This window comes from Mastigoproctus giganteus, chromosome 4, assembly GCF_048544385.1.
Source record: "Mastigoproctus giganteus isolate SK-2022 chromosome 4, ASM4854438v1, whole genome shotgun sequence".
Lineage (NCBI taxonomy): Eukaryota > Metazoa > Arthropoda > Arachnida > Uropygi > Thelyphonidae > Mastigoproctus > Mastigoproctus giganteus.
The window spans coordinates 76,148,963-76,162,068 of NC_143578.1; the positions used below are offsets into that span (position 1 = coordinate 76,148,963).

The 13,106-nt window shown below is 38.1% G+C and overlaps 1 protein-coding gene across 1 annotated transcript in view; it reads right to left on the reverse strand.

Moving 5' to 3' along the window:
- The window catches only part of Efr (ER GDP-fucose transporter), a 189,029-nt gene that overhangs the window by 95,919 nt on the left and 80,004 nt on the right, over positions 1–13,106 (reverse strand). Inside the window, exon 8 of the mRNA XM_090372297.1 lies at positions 5,469–5,544. Within this exon, the coding sequence (XP_090228423.1) occupies positions 5,469–5,544 (76 nt within the window). The remainder of the gene's footprint in view (positions 1–5,468; positions 5,545–13,106) is intronic.

Genomic DNA, 13,106 nt, shown 5'->3' on the forward strand with positions numbered 1-13,106 from the left:
TGCGTGGACCTTTACACGCATGCACGAAGACAAATAATCACTATTTAAGTTATATGTTCAACCCTATTCGGTAATTTTCATTACATCGTCGGCCATATTTGATCTCCGATGTGTGGACCTTTACACGTATGCGCGAAGACAAATAATCACTATTTAAGTTTCATGTTCAGCCCTATTCGGTAATTTTCATTCCTGTGATCATGACATACAGTCGAAAAGCGTTGTCAGTTTCAGGAAGGAAAATTGTTTTGAATATTTTCGTTAGATTCTTTTCAATATTTTTAATTATATTAAATTGATTTTTAATTGTGTTAAATTGGTTTTTAATTATTTTTTACTCTAATTAAGTTTTTCGATTTTTTCGTTTTAATTTCTGGAGAGTATCATACGGAAGTGTTGAGGTAAACTCCTCTTATTATTTTACAAATATTAATATCAGTGTAGAACGTATTGAGCATTACAGTGCTCTGATTCATACTATCTAATATATATATATATATATATATATAGAGAGAGAGAGAGAGAGAGAAGAGGGACTTAAAACACAAGTATACTAAAGGAGGGTAAGAAATATTATACTGTTAAAATTAAACTGCACGGCAAAGTTTAGAGAATGTAAAACTATAGTTTTGTCAAGTGTTACATAAATTTATAACCTTAGTCATTAACTGATAAGGGGATAACTATATTTACTTCTCACTTCTATTACGAATAGAAAAGAAAAATAATTTGTTTAATTTAATAAAAAAAAAATCAAACGCTCCTGATATGCATTGTGTGCATTAACAACTTGTTAATTGCTTGCTTCAACCATCACTATAGATTAGTCATTTTTATAAAAAAAATTTTATTCCCTTTAAAAGATCATTTACCAGTGTTCTTTTTAAAGATTAGGAAATCCTGAATACAGGGGTTTCTCTTGTTATGTTTCCATGAAACATAACAAGATGCAAGAAGCTTATATGGCACCAAAAAAAAAACCCACGTCACCTGTCCATCACCTCTAATAGTTTGTCTGATTCTTTCTTGAATTTATTCAAACTACCCACTTCATAAACACTATTTGGAAGTTTGTTGCAACAATCAACTGTTATGTTTGTTTGTTATTTGGGTTTTAGGAGCATTAGCAACTAAGGCCATATTGCTGCAGGGATATGCAGTGGTCATTCCCTGACCTTTCTGCACTTCCGTATTTGGTGGTCACGGGCTCAAACCTCAGTCTAATCAAGAAACGAGTGCTACGCATTGCTGCTCCTGCCCAACTGGCTACGGAGGCGCCTAAACAACAATCAACTATCCACTGGCTGAAGAAAAATTTCTGCAGTCACCATTTCTAAATTTATGTCTTCACGCATACGTAGTGTGAACAAGAGGAAGGATTCCATTACCACAGAGCTTACTAAATCCATTCAAAGCCTTGTTTGTTATTTGTTATTTGGTTTTTAGGAGCATTAGCAACTAAGGCCATATTGCTCCGGGGATATACAGTGGTCATTTCCTGACCTTTCCGCATCTTCCGTATTTGGTGGTCACGGGCTCGAACCCCGGTCTAATCAAGAAGCGTGTGCTACGCACTGCTGCTCCTGCCTACTTGGCTACAGAGGCACCACTCAAAGCCTTAAACATCTCAATCAGATGTCCTCACAGGTACATAGTTTTCAGATGCTGCAATTTGCAGAACCAAAGACTTTCTTGGTGATTGCACCTCTTTGTTCTCCTTACTAATTTCATTGCTCTTCTTTACCCATTTCAACAGATCCACATCCTTTCTAAAACAAAACTTTCAGACCTGTACACAGTACTCAACATGTGCCCAGCCATTGCCTTACACAATAGGATAATCACCTTCTAATCCCTGTTGACAAAACCCCATAAGCCATCCAAACAGCTTGTTGTGCTGCTTAAAGAACTTCATATCTGACTGCACAATTATCCCAGGTCTTTTACATTCTTCACTACCCTGAGTGTTGTACCACACTAAGGGTAGTGAATTAAATTAATCTGGATTATTGCTAACCATATGAAGTACTTGTATTTTTCAATATTAACTTCAATTGTCACTTCTCAGCCCATCTGAGAAGCGATGATTTGTCTAGATTTGTTGTAGCAGCCTACCCTGATTGCTGTTATTAACCAACCTGCCAACATCTGTGTCATCCAAGTACCATCTGCAAATTAGACATTAAACATGACACGCCTTCATCAATATCATTAATAAATATATTAAACAACAACAGGCCCAGCATTGAAACCAGATAACACTATTAGTCCAAGAAGGGCAGTGCCCATTGATAACCACTGTCCCCTCCCACTCAACCATCCCTTTATCCATAACAGTAACTTACCCTTAATGCCACACTGCTCCAATTTGCATATCAGTATTTTGTGGAACAGTGTCAAAAGCTTTCCTGAAATCCAAGTATAAAATATGAAAATAATTTTTTCCATCCAGTTCCTTTGTTACTGCATCACAGTATCCAATCATATTAGACACACAAAATTAACCCTTAAAAAATCCATGGTGTGACTGCATTATTTTCTCTGGAAGAGAAGTCATACTAACAGGTCATAATTACTCATGTCATCCTTTGATACCCCCCCCCCCTTTAGAAGTGGGGATACATTTGCATTTCCCCCACAGGTACCTCCCTTGAATCCAAGGATGCTCTCATAATTATAGCTAAAGGTTTGCTTACCTGTTTTGTTGCTTTCCTTAATATAACTGGATAGATCTCATCCAATCCTCCACAGGTGCCTTTTTTATGTTTAGTTTCAACAATATCTCTTCTGCTTCCTTCTCAGTCATCACAAAATTATTTAGCTCTCTGTCAGAATTTGTACACTTCTGCCATCTCCATTTGTAAAAAATTCCCAAAATGTGAATGCAGATGCAACATACCTATTCATTTTGTCAGCATTCTGAGGAGGATCATCAACAGTTACACCAATCATCATGGCTAACAGACCAATGTGATTTATTCCCTTCCTTGTAGTGTTAAGAGGTCTTTGCTATTTTTCTCAGCATTTTTTTCTGGAGACCTCTTGTAATTAGTCTTTGCAGTCTTTGTGCAGTTATGGATAACCATTGGTGGCACCCCCTTCCCAAACACTATGTAATCAGTCTTTGCTTGTCCTTAGCTTGTCTAACCTCCTTTGTGACTTGACTGCAGACTAGTTTACATCTAATGTAGGCTTCTATCTAATGTTGCCTGATAATTTATATACATCCCATGCATTTTTTTTTTCTCTGCTGCAAGTGTCATCAGTATATCTGATGTCTACCTTGTACTGCATCCCTCAGTTGGTATAAAAAGCCTATTAGCTTCTATGATTACTTCCTTGAATGCTTTCCATTTAGAATTTGTTGTTGATAACATCATCATTTTGTCCCACTGTACAGAATTTAAAACTGTCTGAGACCACTATAGTCACCTTTACAAAAGCAAAAACCCTTCCCTTCCCTTTACCCCTGATGGTAGCTATATCTTTAAGAAAATCTCACATCAGTAAACTATAAGTACTACTACCTAGTGATTCTTTTATCTGCATATTCTTAATGCATTAAAGTCACTGCTCACATAATTGGATCAAGAGTATTTCTTTCTCTTGTTGCCTCTAACATGCTGCTGTTAGAAAACAGTCATCCAATAAGTCTTTCTAGTCTGTGAGGGACCAACCCACAAGTTACAGTCAATATCTGGAAAGTTAAAATCTCCATTATAAGACATTCTGATTTACTGGTCCACTCTATCTGTCTATACAACTGTTTGTTATACTCATCACTGTCATTAGGTCTATAACACACTCTTACTCTCATTTTTGTTTTCCCAGTGTTTATGTCACCCCAACTGACTCAATGTTGCACTGACCATTGATGTCAACCAGATGAATTCTCTTAGATTTTATGTGCCTCTTAACTAAGAGCACCTTAACCTCTTCCCCTCTGGTTCTGTATGTTCTTTCTGTACACCTTGTACTTCCCATTTTCAAATTCTGCTTCCCTTATACCTGAGTGACACTACCTCTCTGATATTCCTCCAATGTCCACATTTAATGACTTAATCAGTCCTTCAAATTCATTAATTTATTTACTATGCTTCTAGAATTAGTATATATGCAAGTATGGCACCTGTTTTTACTCTTAGTTACCTAGCACAGCCCACGTATTTGCTTGTTCCATGAAGACCTCTAGCAGGCCTTGAAATCCCTGACAACTTGCTTTTCTGGCTACTGTGTATGCCAATAGAAGCAGTACAAGAATCAGTTAGTATCCTTCCAAGCTAGCAGTTTTCTAACCCACCTAACACTGCCTTGATAGCATCAGAAAAATATTCTTGGCCCCTTCTATTTAAGTGTATCCAATTCCTGTAAAAACAGTTCCTGCTGTTAACAAGAACAGACCATGCTGCGAAAAATTCTACCCCACAAGTCTTGCACAGTATCTCCAGAGGCAGAATTGACTGACAAGGCTCTTATCATATGCTCTCTCCTATCGTGTCTGGGTAGAGCTGATCCTGCTATCTCCAAAACTTCTAATACTAACAATATTTCTAACCATCTTCTCTTATTTGTACAAATTTATATAGTACATTTAGAAGAAATTCCTTTGTAACTGGTACAATTAAAAGATTTTGGATGTAGTCAATGGGATTACATCCAATATCTGACAATATCTTTTTTCAATCATGCAGCTTTCCAGGATTTCAGTAATATAGAGTATCTAAAAATTTCTCCTTTATTCCTCTATTTTAGTCTCTTCCTCTGATGTCTTCAACTCATTTGTTTGACAAACCAAGAAAGTACTTATTCCATACATCTAAAGTAAAGTATTTTTGCTCTCATTTTTCATTATGTTAATTATCTCTGATTACTTTTGGTAAACAGTGTACCTGTGATATGGAAACAAATTTTTTCAGCCTAGTCTCATTCTTGTAGTCTATTTTTCATCCATCCAGAGCTATATAGCTGAATACCTACTAACAGGTGTTAAACCATGAGAAGGTGAGGAGCAGATATTGGGTCTGCACCTTCAGTTGATTCCCTACAAGCCTAGCTTAGAACGGAGGCCTCCTCCTTCTTATTATTATATGGCTTCAGACCCTTCAGTAACCAAAAAAAAAAAAAAAAAAATTAACAAAATTAATAAACTCAGAATATCAAAAACCAAAGAAATAAAGCTAAAAAAAAAGGAACAGAATCTGAGCACATTCTGCAATATCCAAGATAAAGGAGTTACTAGAAACCAAAGGCTAACAGTTCACAAATGCAAGACATATTGAATTATCTTGAACAATGTGGGTACTTCAGTTAGGTTATTATAATAAAAACACAAAAAAAATTATATACTGCTTTATCTCGTTGTCCTTATTTTTTCCCAAACTATGATGTCAGTATGGTTATACAATGAATTAATAATTAATTTTTTAACAATCCTATTTGCTATGGACAAATAAGAATATATAACTTACCTGATTTAGAAAATATCACAGCATGTTCATATATATTTTGGGCTAATAACAGAAATCCTGGTAGGGGTAATGCATGCTACAATAATAATGATTCACATTATTAACATGATTTTCAATAAGACTTTAATAATTCTACTTTGAAAATAAGAAATAATTATCTTCTGATAATTAGTTTTCCAGTATATTATCAACTGATTCTTGCATTTTACTGAGTGTCAACTCTAAAAGTAGCCCACTGTAATGTGTATTAGACATTGTGTTAGGTTAAAACTGTTATTAACTTTTAAAAGTCTTCTCATAAGAGTATGCCCATTTTATTTGCAACTAAAAAAATAAATACATTCTCGTGAAGCAAGCATTGTAAAAAATTACAGGTATTCTTCTATTTACAACAGGTGCAACTTCTTAAAAAACATGATTTAAATTGAAACACATTTTTCCTATTGAAATAATTACTATAAACAGTGTACCTGTGATATGCAAATTGTCTATAATTTAACATATTGCCTGTTTTCATCATTTGTGCTCAGTAACGTAACTATGAAGCATGAGTTATAAAATTCTACAAGCCCAAAAGGACCCCCACATTGGCTTACAGTGCAGGCTGCTGTGGCAATCACATCCTCGTTTAATGGTTGTAATTTCCTCCAAGTTAACCAGATATTCAGAGGCAGTATCCAGGAAAAGCACAATTTTGTTAATTTTTCTTCACAGTAATCCTAAACAAATATAGAGAAATGTAAAGGTTATCCAATTCTAGAATTAAGTCACTGCAATCCAGATTTTTTATACATGGTTTTTAACATCAATTAACACTCTTAACAGTTCTTTGATATTGTCCACAACTTGGTCTCTTCCTTTTATAATTAATGCTTTCAGCACTTGATAGTGCTACACTATAGCACATTCTTTAATTTTGCCAGCATTATTATGATAACATCACAGAAGAACTAAAGAGATTGCCGTCTGTGATTTTTTTACTGGATGTAATTGTTGGATCTGGGGCAACTAAACAGAATTTATACACTGTTATTCTCACAATTAACAGAGAATTGTGTGTGTGTGGTATGGTTGTTTATTGGCGCATTAGCTGCTATGGCTATAGTGCACCTTAACAGAGAACTGGCACATCTTTACTTTACATATGGAACTGTCTTAAGGAGAATATTGAACCATTCTTCATGAAGGAATGTTTCAAGCTCCTTAACTGATAAAGGTAGAGGAAATCTGCTTCTTACTTTCCTCTCCAAATATTCCTGCAGTGGCTCAATAACGTTTAAGTTTGGTGATTGTGCAGACCATGGATGCTTAGCCTCAGTTTCAAACCAAGACTGAACACATCTGGCTGTATGTATTCAGACATTATCTTTTTAAACATGGCATTGTTTGTGGGAAAAAAATGTTTGCACCATGGGATGAACCCAGTCACTCAGAATATCAAGGTAATCGGTAGCAGTAATTTGCCCATTCAGTGGGGTGATAGGACTTAAAGAATATCGAGATATTTCTGTCCAAACCATTGTTGATTCTCTTCCACCATGTTTGATGGTTGATACCAGACAGCCAGGATGATGTAATTCCTTTGGCATTTGCCAAATGTAAATTCTCCCTGATGTTGGAAAAAGTGTGAATGATGACTAATCTGAAAATATGACATGTTTACAGGGGCTCACACCACCTGGTGAGCATGGGCTTGGCACACTCACGGTCCTGAGCTGGATATCATCATTCTTTTCTTTCTCTTGATGATTCCTTTCTACTCTCTCTCTCTCTCTCTCTCTCTCTCTCTCTCTCTCTCTCTCACTCTCTCTCTCTCTCTCTCTCTCTCTCTCTCAGGATAACTTAGAAAATTTCTTTTGGTTGGGGCAGCATAAGCTACAGGCTTATGCTGCCCCAGCCAAGGCTTCCTTTCACCATATGGCTGCTGCTAATAATAATAATAATAAAGCATCCAGTTTTTGTACTCATTGCACCATTGCATCTTGTTTATAGCATTACCATCGGTAATGAGTGGCTTGGAAATAGTGGCTCTGCCATAAATTAAAGCTTTATGAAGTTCTCATCGAAAGTAAATTGCTGAGACTTACATTAAGTTCTGCAGTTATTTTTGAACTGTTCATCTTTGAAAAGTTGCCTTATTTGTGGACCAATGTAAATGTCTACCTTAATCTTCTCTGTTTGGGAATTTCTCTTGCAAGTACGTGAATGCAGGACTATTCACTTCCAACGTCTTCATGAAATTTTTAATGAGCCCCAGCTTGATGTGAAGTGGTGGAAGCAAAACTTTATTTGGATCTACCAGAGGTTCAAATGCTATGTTCTTCGTTCCAGGTGTTAATGATTTTCGTTGAGGCAACTCATCTTCTAATAGTTGAGTTGGCGTGACTATCCCACTCGCAGAGAAAACAACAATACTTAGTGGAACCCTTTTGTAGTCCTAATAAAATGGCAATTACCTTTAAATCACCACACTTCAATACCTCTTGCGGTATACGCAAGAGGTATCGAAGGCAGCATATTTCCATCGTGTAATTACACAGCCTTTAGGCTAACCTTAGAAGCATCTATAAATAGTCACCATTCTTCACGAATGTGCATCATGTTTATTGCTGCCATAAGACCATCAACATCCTTACAAACAGTGAATTCACCTTCTGTTTGATAGAATTTATCATAGTCTTTATTTTGAGTAAGAAATGTTGTCACTTTCACAGAATGATCTAGAAGATTCCACTGTTGTAGCCTCAAGGCCAAAATCCTTGCCTTATTCTTTAGCAGTTCGAGATCCCTGATGAGGTCATTAAGCTCACTTGATGTAGACAGCTGCTGTACTTCTTTGTGTAAATCAAGTTGATGTTCATCAGTGTCTTCATCAGAGTGTACAGAAAAACGGTCAGGTGGTTCAGGAATAAGTAGTACTTCACTGTGAGGCACAGGATGAATTGCAGATGGTATATTTGGGTACGTTCCTGTCCACTTTTTCTTCATTGTCTTCCCTTTTCTAAGAGGAGGCACCATATGAAGTAACAGTCTGTGACGTGATTTGTTGGCTCCCTCCATATCATGGGCACTGTGAAAGGCATAAAACGTCCATTTCGATTCACTTAGGCACTGAGTTTTGATGAACAGGTAGTGTGGCATATGTGTGGAGCCCAGTTCTTGCCCTGTTTGCCTACTTTACACCCAAAGTACAAGAAGCAGGCCTTTTTTATGGCCTGAGTTAAGGGATGCTTTCTTGAAGCTAATGTGACTCCTCCACATATGTAACAGAAGCCATTCAGACTATTCACACAATTATGGGGCATATTAATCTTATACAACACAAAATAGTGCACAAAAAATAGGAATCTTACAGAGAACACCCGTTAACTGAGAACAGATCACCCAGTACAGATCACCAGCCTATTCAAGGATTACTGCAACAGAGTTGAAGATGCATTTGAGGTGGCATCAACTTATCATGTGATGCAGAGCAAGGCAACAGTTTCCAATCATGTGATAAGATGTGGTGGTACTTAAATTACGGGATTGCCATGTATTTTTCTGAGAGCCACAGTTGATAGTGTAGAGTAATTCACTAATACGATACCCCAACTGTAATTCAAAAACAAGAGCCAATAGACAAATTTTAATGCAATTTTCGTGTTCAGCAGAATAAAATTAGTCAAGATTGAGTGTTTCTGTAATGTTTTACATGTTGACCAGTGTTACTGATGACTACTCCATTTAAAGCAGTTCCTTCTGCTCTCTATCTTCCAGTGCCACCTTCATAATTTTTTCAGAATAGAGATTGAAAAGTAATGGAGATAGAATGCACCCTTGTCGAATACCATTCTTTATCCTAATTTCTTCTGTCAGCTCATCTTCCACTCTCACCATAGCACTCTGATTATAGTACAGTTTAGCCGTTGTGAGTAGCACAACTGGTAGGATCACCTTGGGGTCTCATACCAATTACAGTTGGTATGAGAATGCAAATGCAATTCAAAAAAAGAGCCAATCAACAAATTTTAGTGTGATTTTCGTGTTCAGCAGCATAAAATTAGTCAAGATTGGGTATTTTCATTTTCGTAACATTTTATGTGTTGACCAGTGTAATTTGTCTAGCTTTTCCTTGAATTTATTCAACCTACCCATTTCCGCAAAAACAGATGGAAGTTTGTTCCAACAATTAACCACCCATAGGCTAAAGGCAAATCTCCACCATCCTTCCTCAGTTTGAATTCATTTCCCCTTGATGTGTGTAGTCTGATCAAAAGGAAGAATGCCATCAGCACTGATCTTGCTCAATCACTCAAAGCCTTAAACACCTTAATCAGATCACCTTGCAGGTGTCTAGTCTCCAGATGCTGCAATTTGCAGAACTGAAGCCTTTCTTGGTAAGACCAATCTCATTGCCATTCTCTGCACCCATTCCAGCAGATCTACATCCTTCCTAACACGAGGCCTCCAGACCTGTATGCAGTTCTCAAGATGCGGCCTCATCATTGCCTTGTATGAGATAATCACCTCCTTATCCCTGCTGGCAAGGTTCCTGTATATCATTGACAAAACATCATAAGCTGTCCTGACAGCCTGTCTACATTGCTCAGAGAACTTCATATCCAATTGCACAATTACTTCCACATCTTTTTCATTTTCCACTACCCTGAGTGTAGTACCATAGAGCTGGCACAACACTCATATGCAGTGTTTTGCATTTGTCAACATTGAACTTCAACTGCCATTTCTCAGCCCATTTTCCTAATTTTTCTAGATCTTGTTACAGTACAGCATACCTTGTTATTGTTATTTGGCTTTTAGGAGCATTAGCAACCAAGGCCATATTGTTCCAGGATATGCGGTGGTCATTCCCTGACCTTTCCGAATCCTCCGTATTTGGTAGTGACGGGCTCGAACCCTGGTCTAATCAAGAAGAGTGTGCTACGCATTGCTGCTCCTTCCCACCTGGCTACAGAGGTGCCACACACAGCATACCTTGATTATTGTCATTAACCACCCTGCCAATCATCTGCAAACTTAATTATTAAGCCTGATATTTTCATCAATATCAAAAATAGACCCAGCACTGAACTGGGGATACTTCACTAATAACATCAATCTACAAAGAGCATGCCTACTGATAACCAATTTGTCTTCCTACTCAACCATCTATAGCTTTGGTTTGGTTTGGTTTTGATTTTATTGACGCATTAGCTGCCAAGGCTATAATGCGCCAAGACCAACCATCTATAGCAGTAACTGCCCTTAACGCCACTGTTCCAATTTAGAAAGCAGTCTTTTGTGTGGAACAATATGAAAAGCTTTCCTGAACTCCAAGAATATAATATCAAAATTTATTTTTTGCATCCAGTTCCTTTGTTACTGCATCACAGTATTCAATCAGATTGGTCAGACAAGAGTGCCCCTTATACTGCAGTCTATGCTGTGACTGCAGTATAATTGCATTCCTGTATAGATGGTAGTAGCAGTAGTAGTGGCATGTGATGCAAGAAAGCAAGTGTATGAGCTTATGCAGCATCAGCCAAAAAAAAAAAAATCACACCATTCCCTCCAAATGCCTCTCCAGTTCCTCCTTAAATTTATTCAACCTATCAACTTCCACAACGACAGATGGAAGTTTGTTCCAGCAATTAACCACCCACTGGCTAAAGGCAAATTTCCGTACATCTATTCTACATCTGTCTTTTCTTAATTTGAATTTATTTCCCCTTAGGTTCGTAATCTGAACAAGTGGAAGGATCCCATTAGAATTCAGCGTGCTCAACCCATTCAAGGCCTTATACACTTCAACCAGATCACCATGCAGGTGCCTAGTCTCCAGCCACTGCAATTTGCAGAACTTAAGCCTCTCTTGGTAAGAGGATCACTTCATTCCCTCACCAATCTTGTTGCCCTTCTCTGTACACGCTCAAGTAAATCTACATCTTTCAAATTAGGCCTCCAGACCTGTACGCAGTACTCAAGGCGTGGCCTGACCATTGCCTTATACAGAGGGATAATCTCCTCCTTTTCCCTGCTAGCAAAATTCCTATATATCATTGACAAAACCCCATGACTTGCCCTGGCAGCCTGTCTGCATTGCTCAGAAAACTTCATATCTGACTGAACAATTACTCCCAGGTCTTTTTCATTTTCTACCACCTTAAGTGTAGTACCACACAGTTGGTACGTTTCTCTGGGGTTACTTTTACCCATATGCAGTACTTTGCATTTGTCAAGGTTAAACTTCAGTTGCCACTTCTTAGCCCATCTGCCGAAATTATCTAGATCCTGTTACAGTAGCACACTGCCATTACTGTCATTAACAAACTTCTTTAACCAATGGTCCTTGAGGTTGTCACAGACATTCTCTCAGATATGACAGACAAGCTGTTCTTGCTACCTGGGAGTCTAAAACGCTGATGGAACTGATATTCGGGTGACACTTAAGTCAAGTGGACACAATTTCGGCGAAGTCCGGACGGTCTATGACAGCCAAATCCTCTGCTTGCACCTTCACGATGGTGGGACTGTTAGTAATCCTGGGTATAACCTCCATGCACAAGTACATGGTGGGTGACCACCCAGGTGTGAACCAACGTAAGCAGGGGTCGAGGTGTGGCACCCACACCACATGGAGGAACACCGCCCCTCTATGTTACCAGGCAGTACTAGGTGGTAGATGACTCTCATCAACCGGTGAAATACCACCACTTTGCTTATTAGAGGCTTCAAGTGGTGGAACCCATGTTTAGACTCTAGAGCTAAGTTCCGGCCAACCCTTCCCTATCTCTTCCATCATGCGGTATGATTGATGATTTTTGAGGTTATGATGAATGTCGTGGAGAGATCCAATAGTCCTTACATTTCGAGGGTACAGTTCTAAAACGGTGTTCACAAGCCGGCCGCTAGATAGTACACCGGACCGAACCTATTGGTAACTCTCTAGGAGGCTTCCGGTTCAGCTAGTGTATAATCTTGCTACCTCTACTCTGCCAGATAGTGACTGGAGGGAGTCCGAGTAGTGTGTATGCGGGGAGCATTGTCGAGGCCACGTTATGTCAAGGATCTGGGTATATTCTTACCACATGTACGCCATATCCAAAAATTTCATTACTTCATACAGCATGTCCCACCCACTTTTTCTTACTATTGAATACACCATGAATTGTCAAAATAATAGAGCAAGCTTATCTGCGAAAAGATCTAAACCTCCCAAGGACTTCCTAATTCATTTCACAAATATACGTGGTCTCAATTCCGATCTCAATGATGTCCATTTCCACTTGCAGTCTTCCAAACCCCATGTACTTTTTCTGACTGAATCTCAGTTATCAGTTGATTCAACTACTTCTCATCTCAGATGTCCAAATTATTTGCTGTATGATTCCTTTCGCCTCAAAGGTGGTACTTGTGCATATGTCCGTTCTGATATTCCCTGTCAGAGACTTGACAATTTGGAATCTCCTCTCTTTGATCTTCTCTGGCTTAAAATCTCTCTACCTCATTGTGTCAAATTCATCTGTTGTCTCTACCGTTCTCCCAACTCCACTAATCACTTGGAGCTCTTTGAATTCCTCTCTTTGCAACTTGACTTTCTCCAGTCCAACTTTCCTAACAGTGAGGTAATTTTCCTTGGTGATTTTAACGTTCACA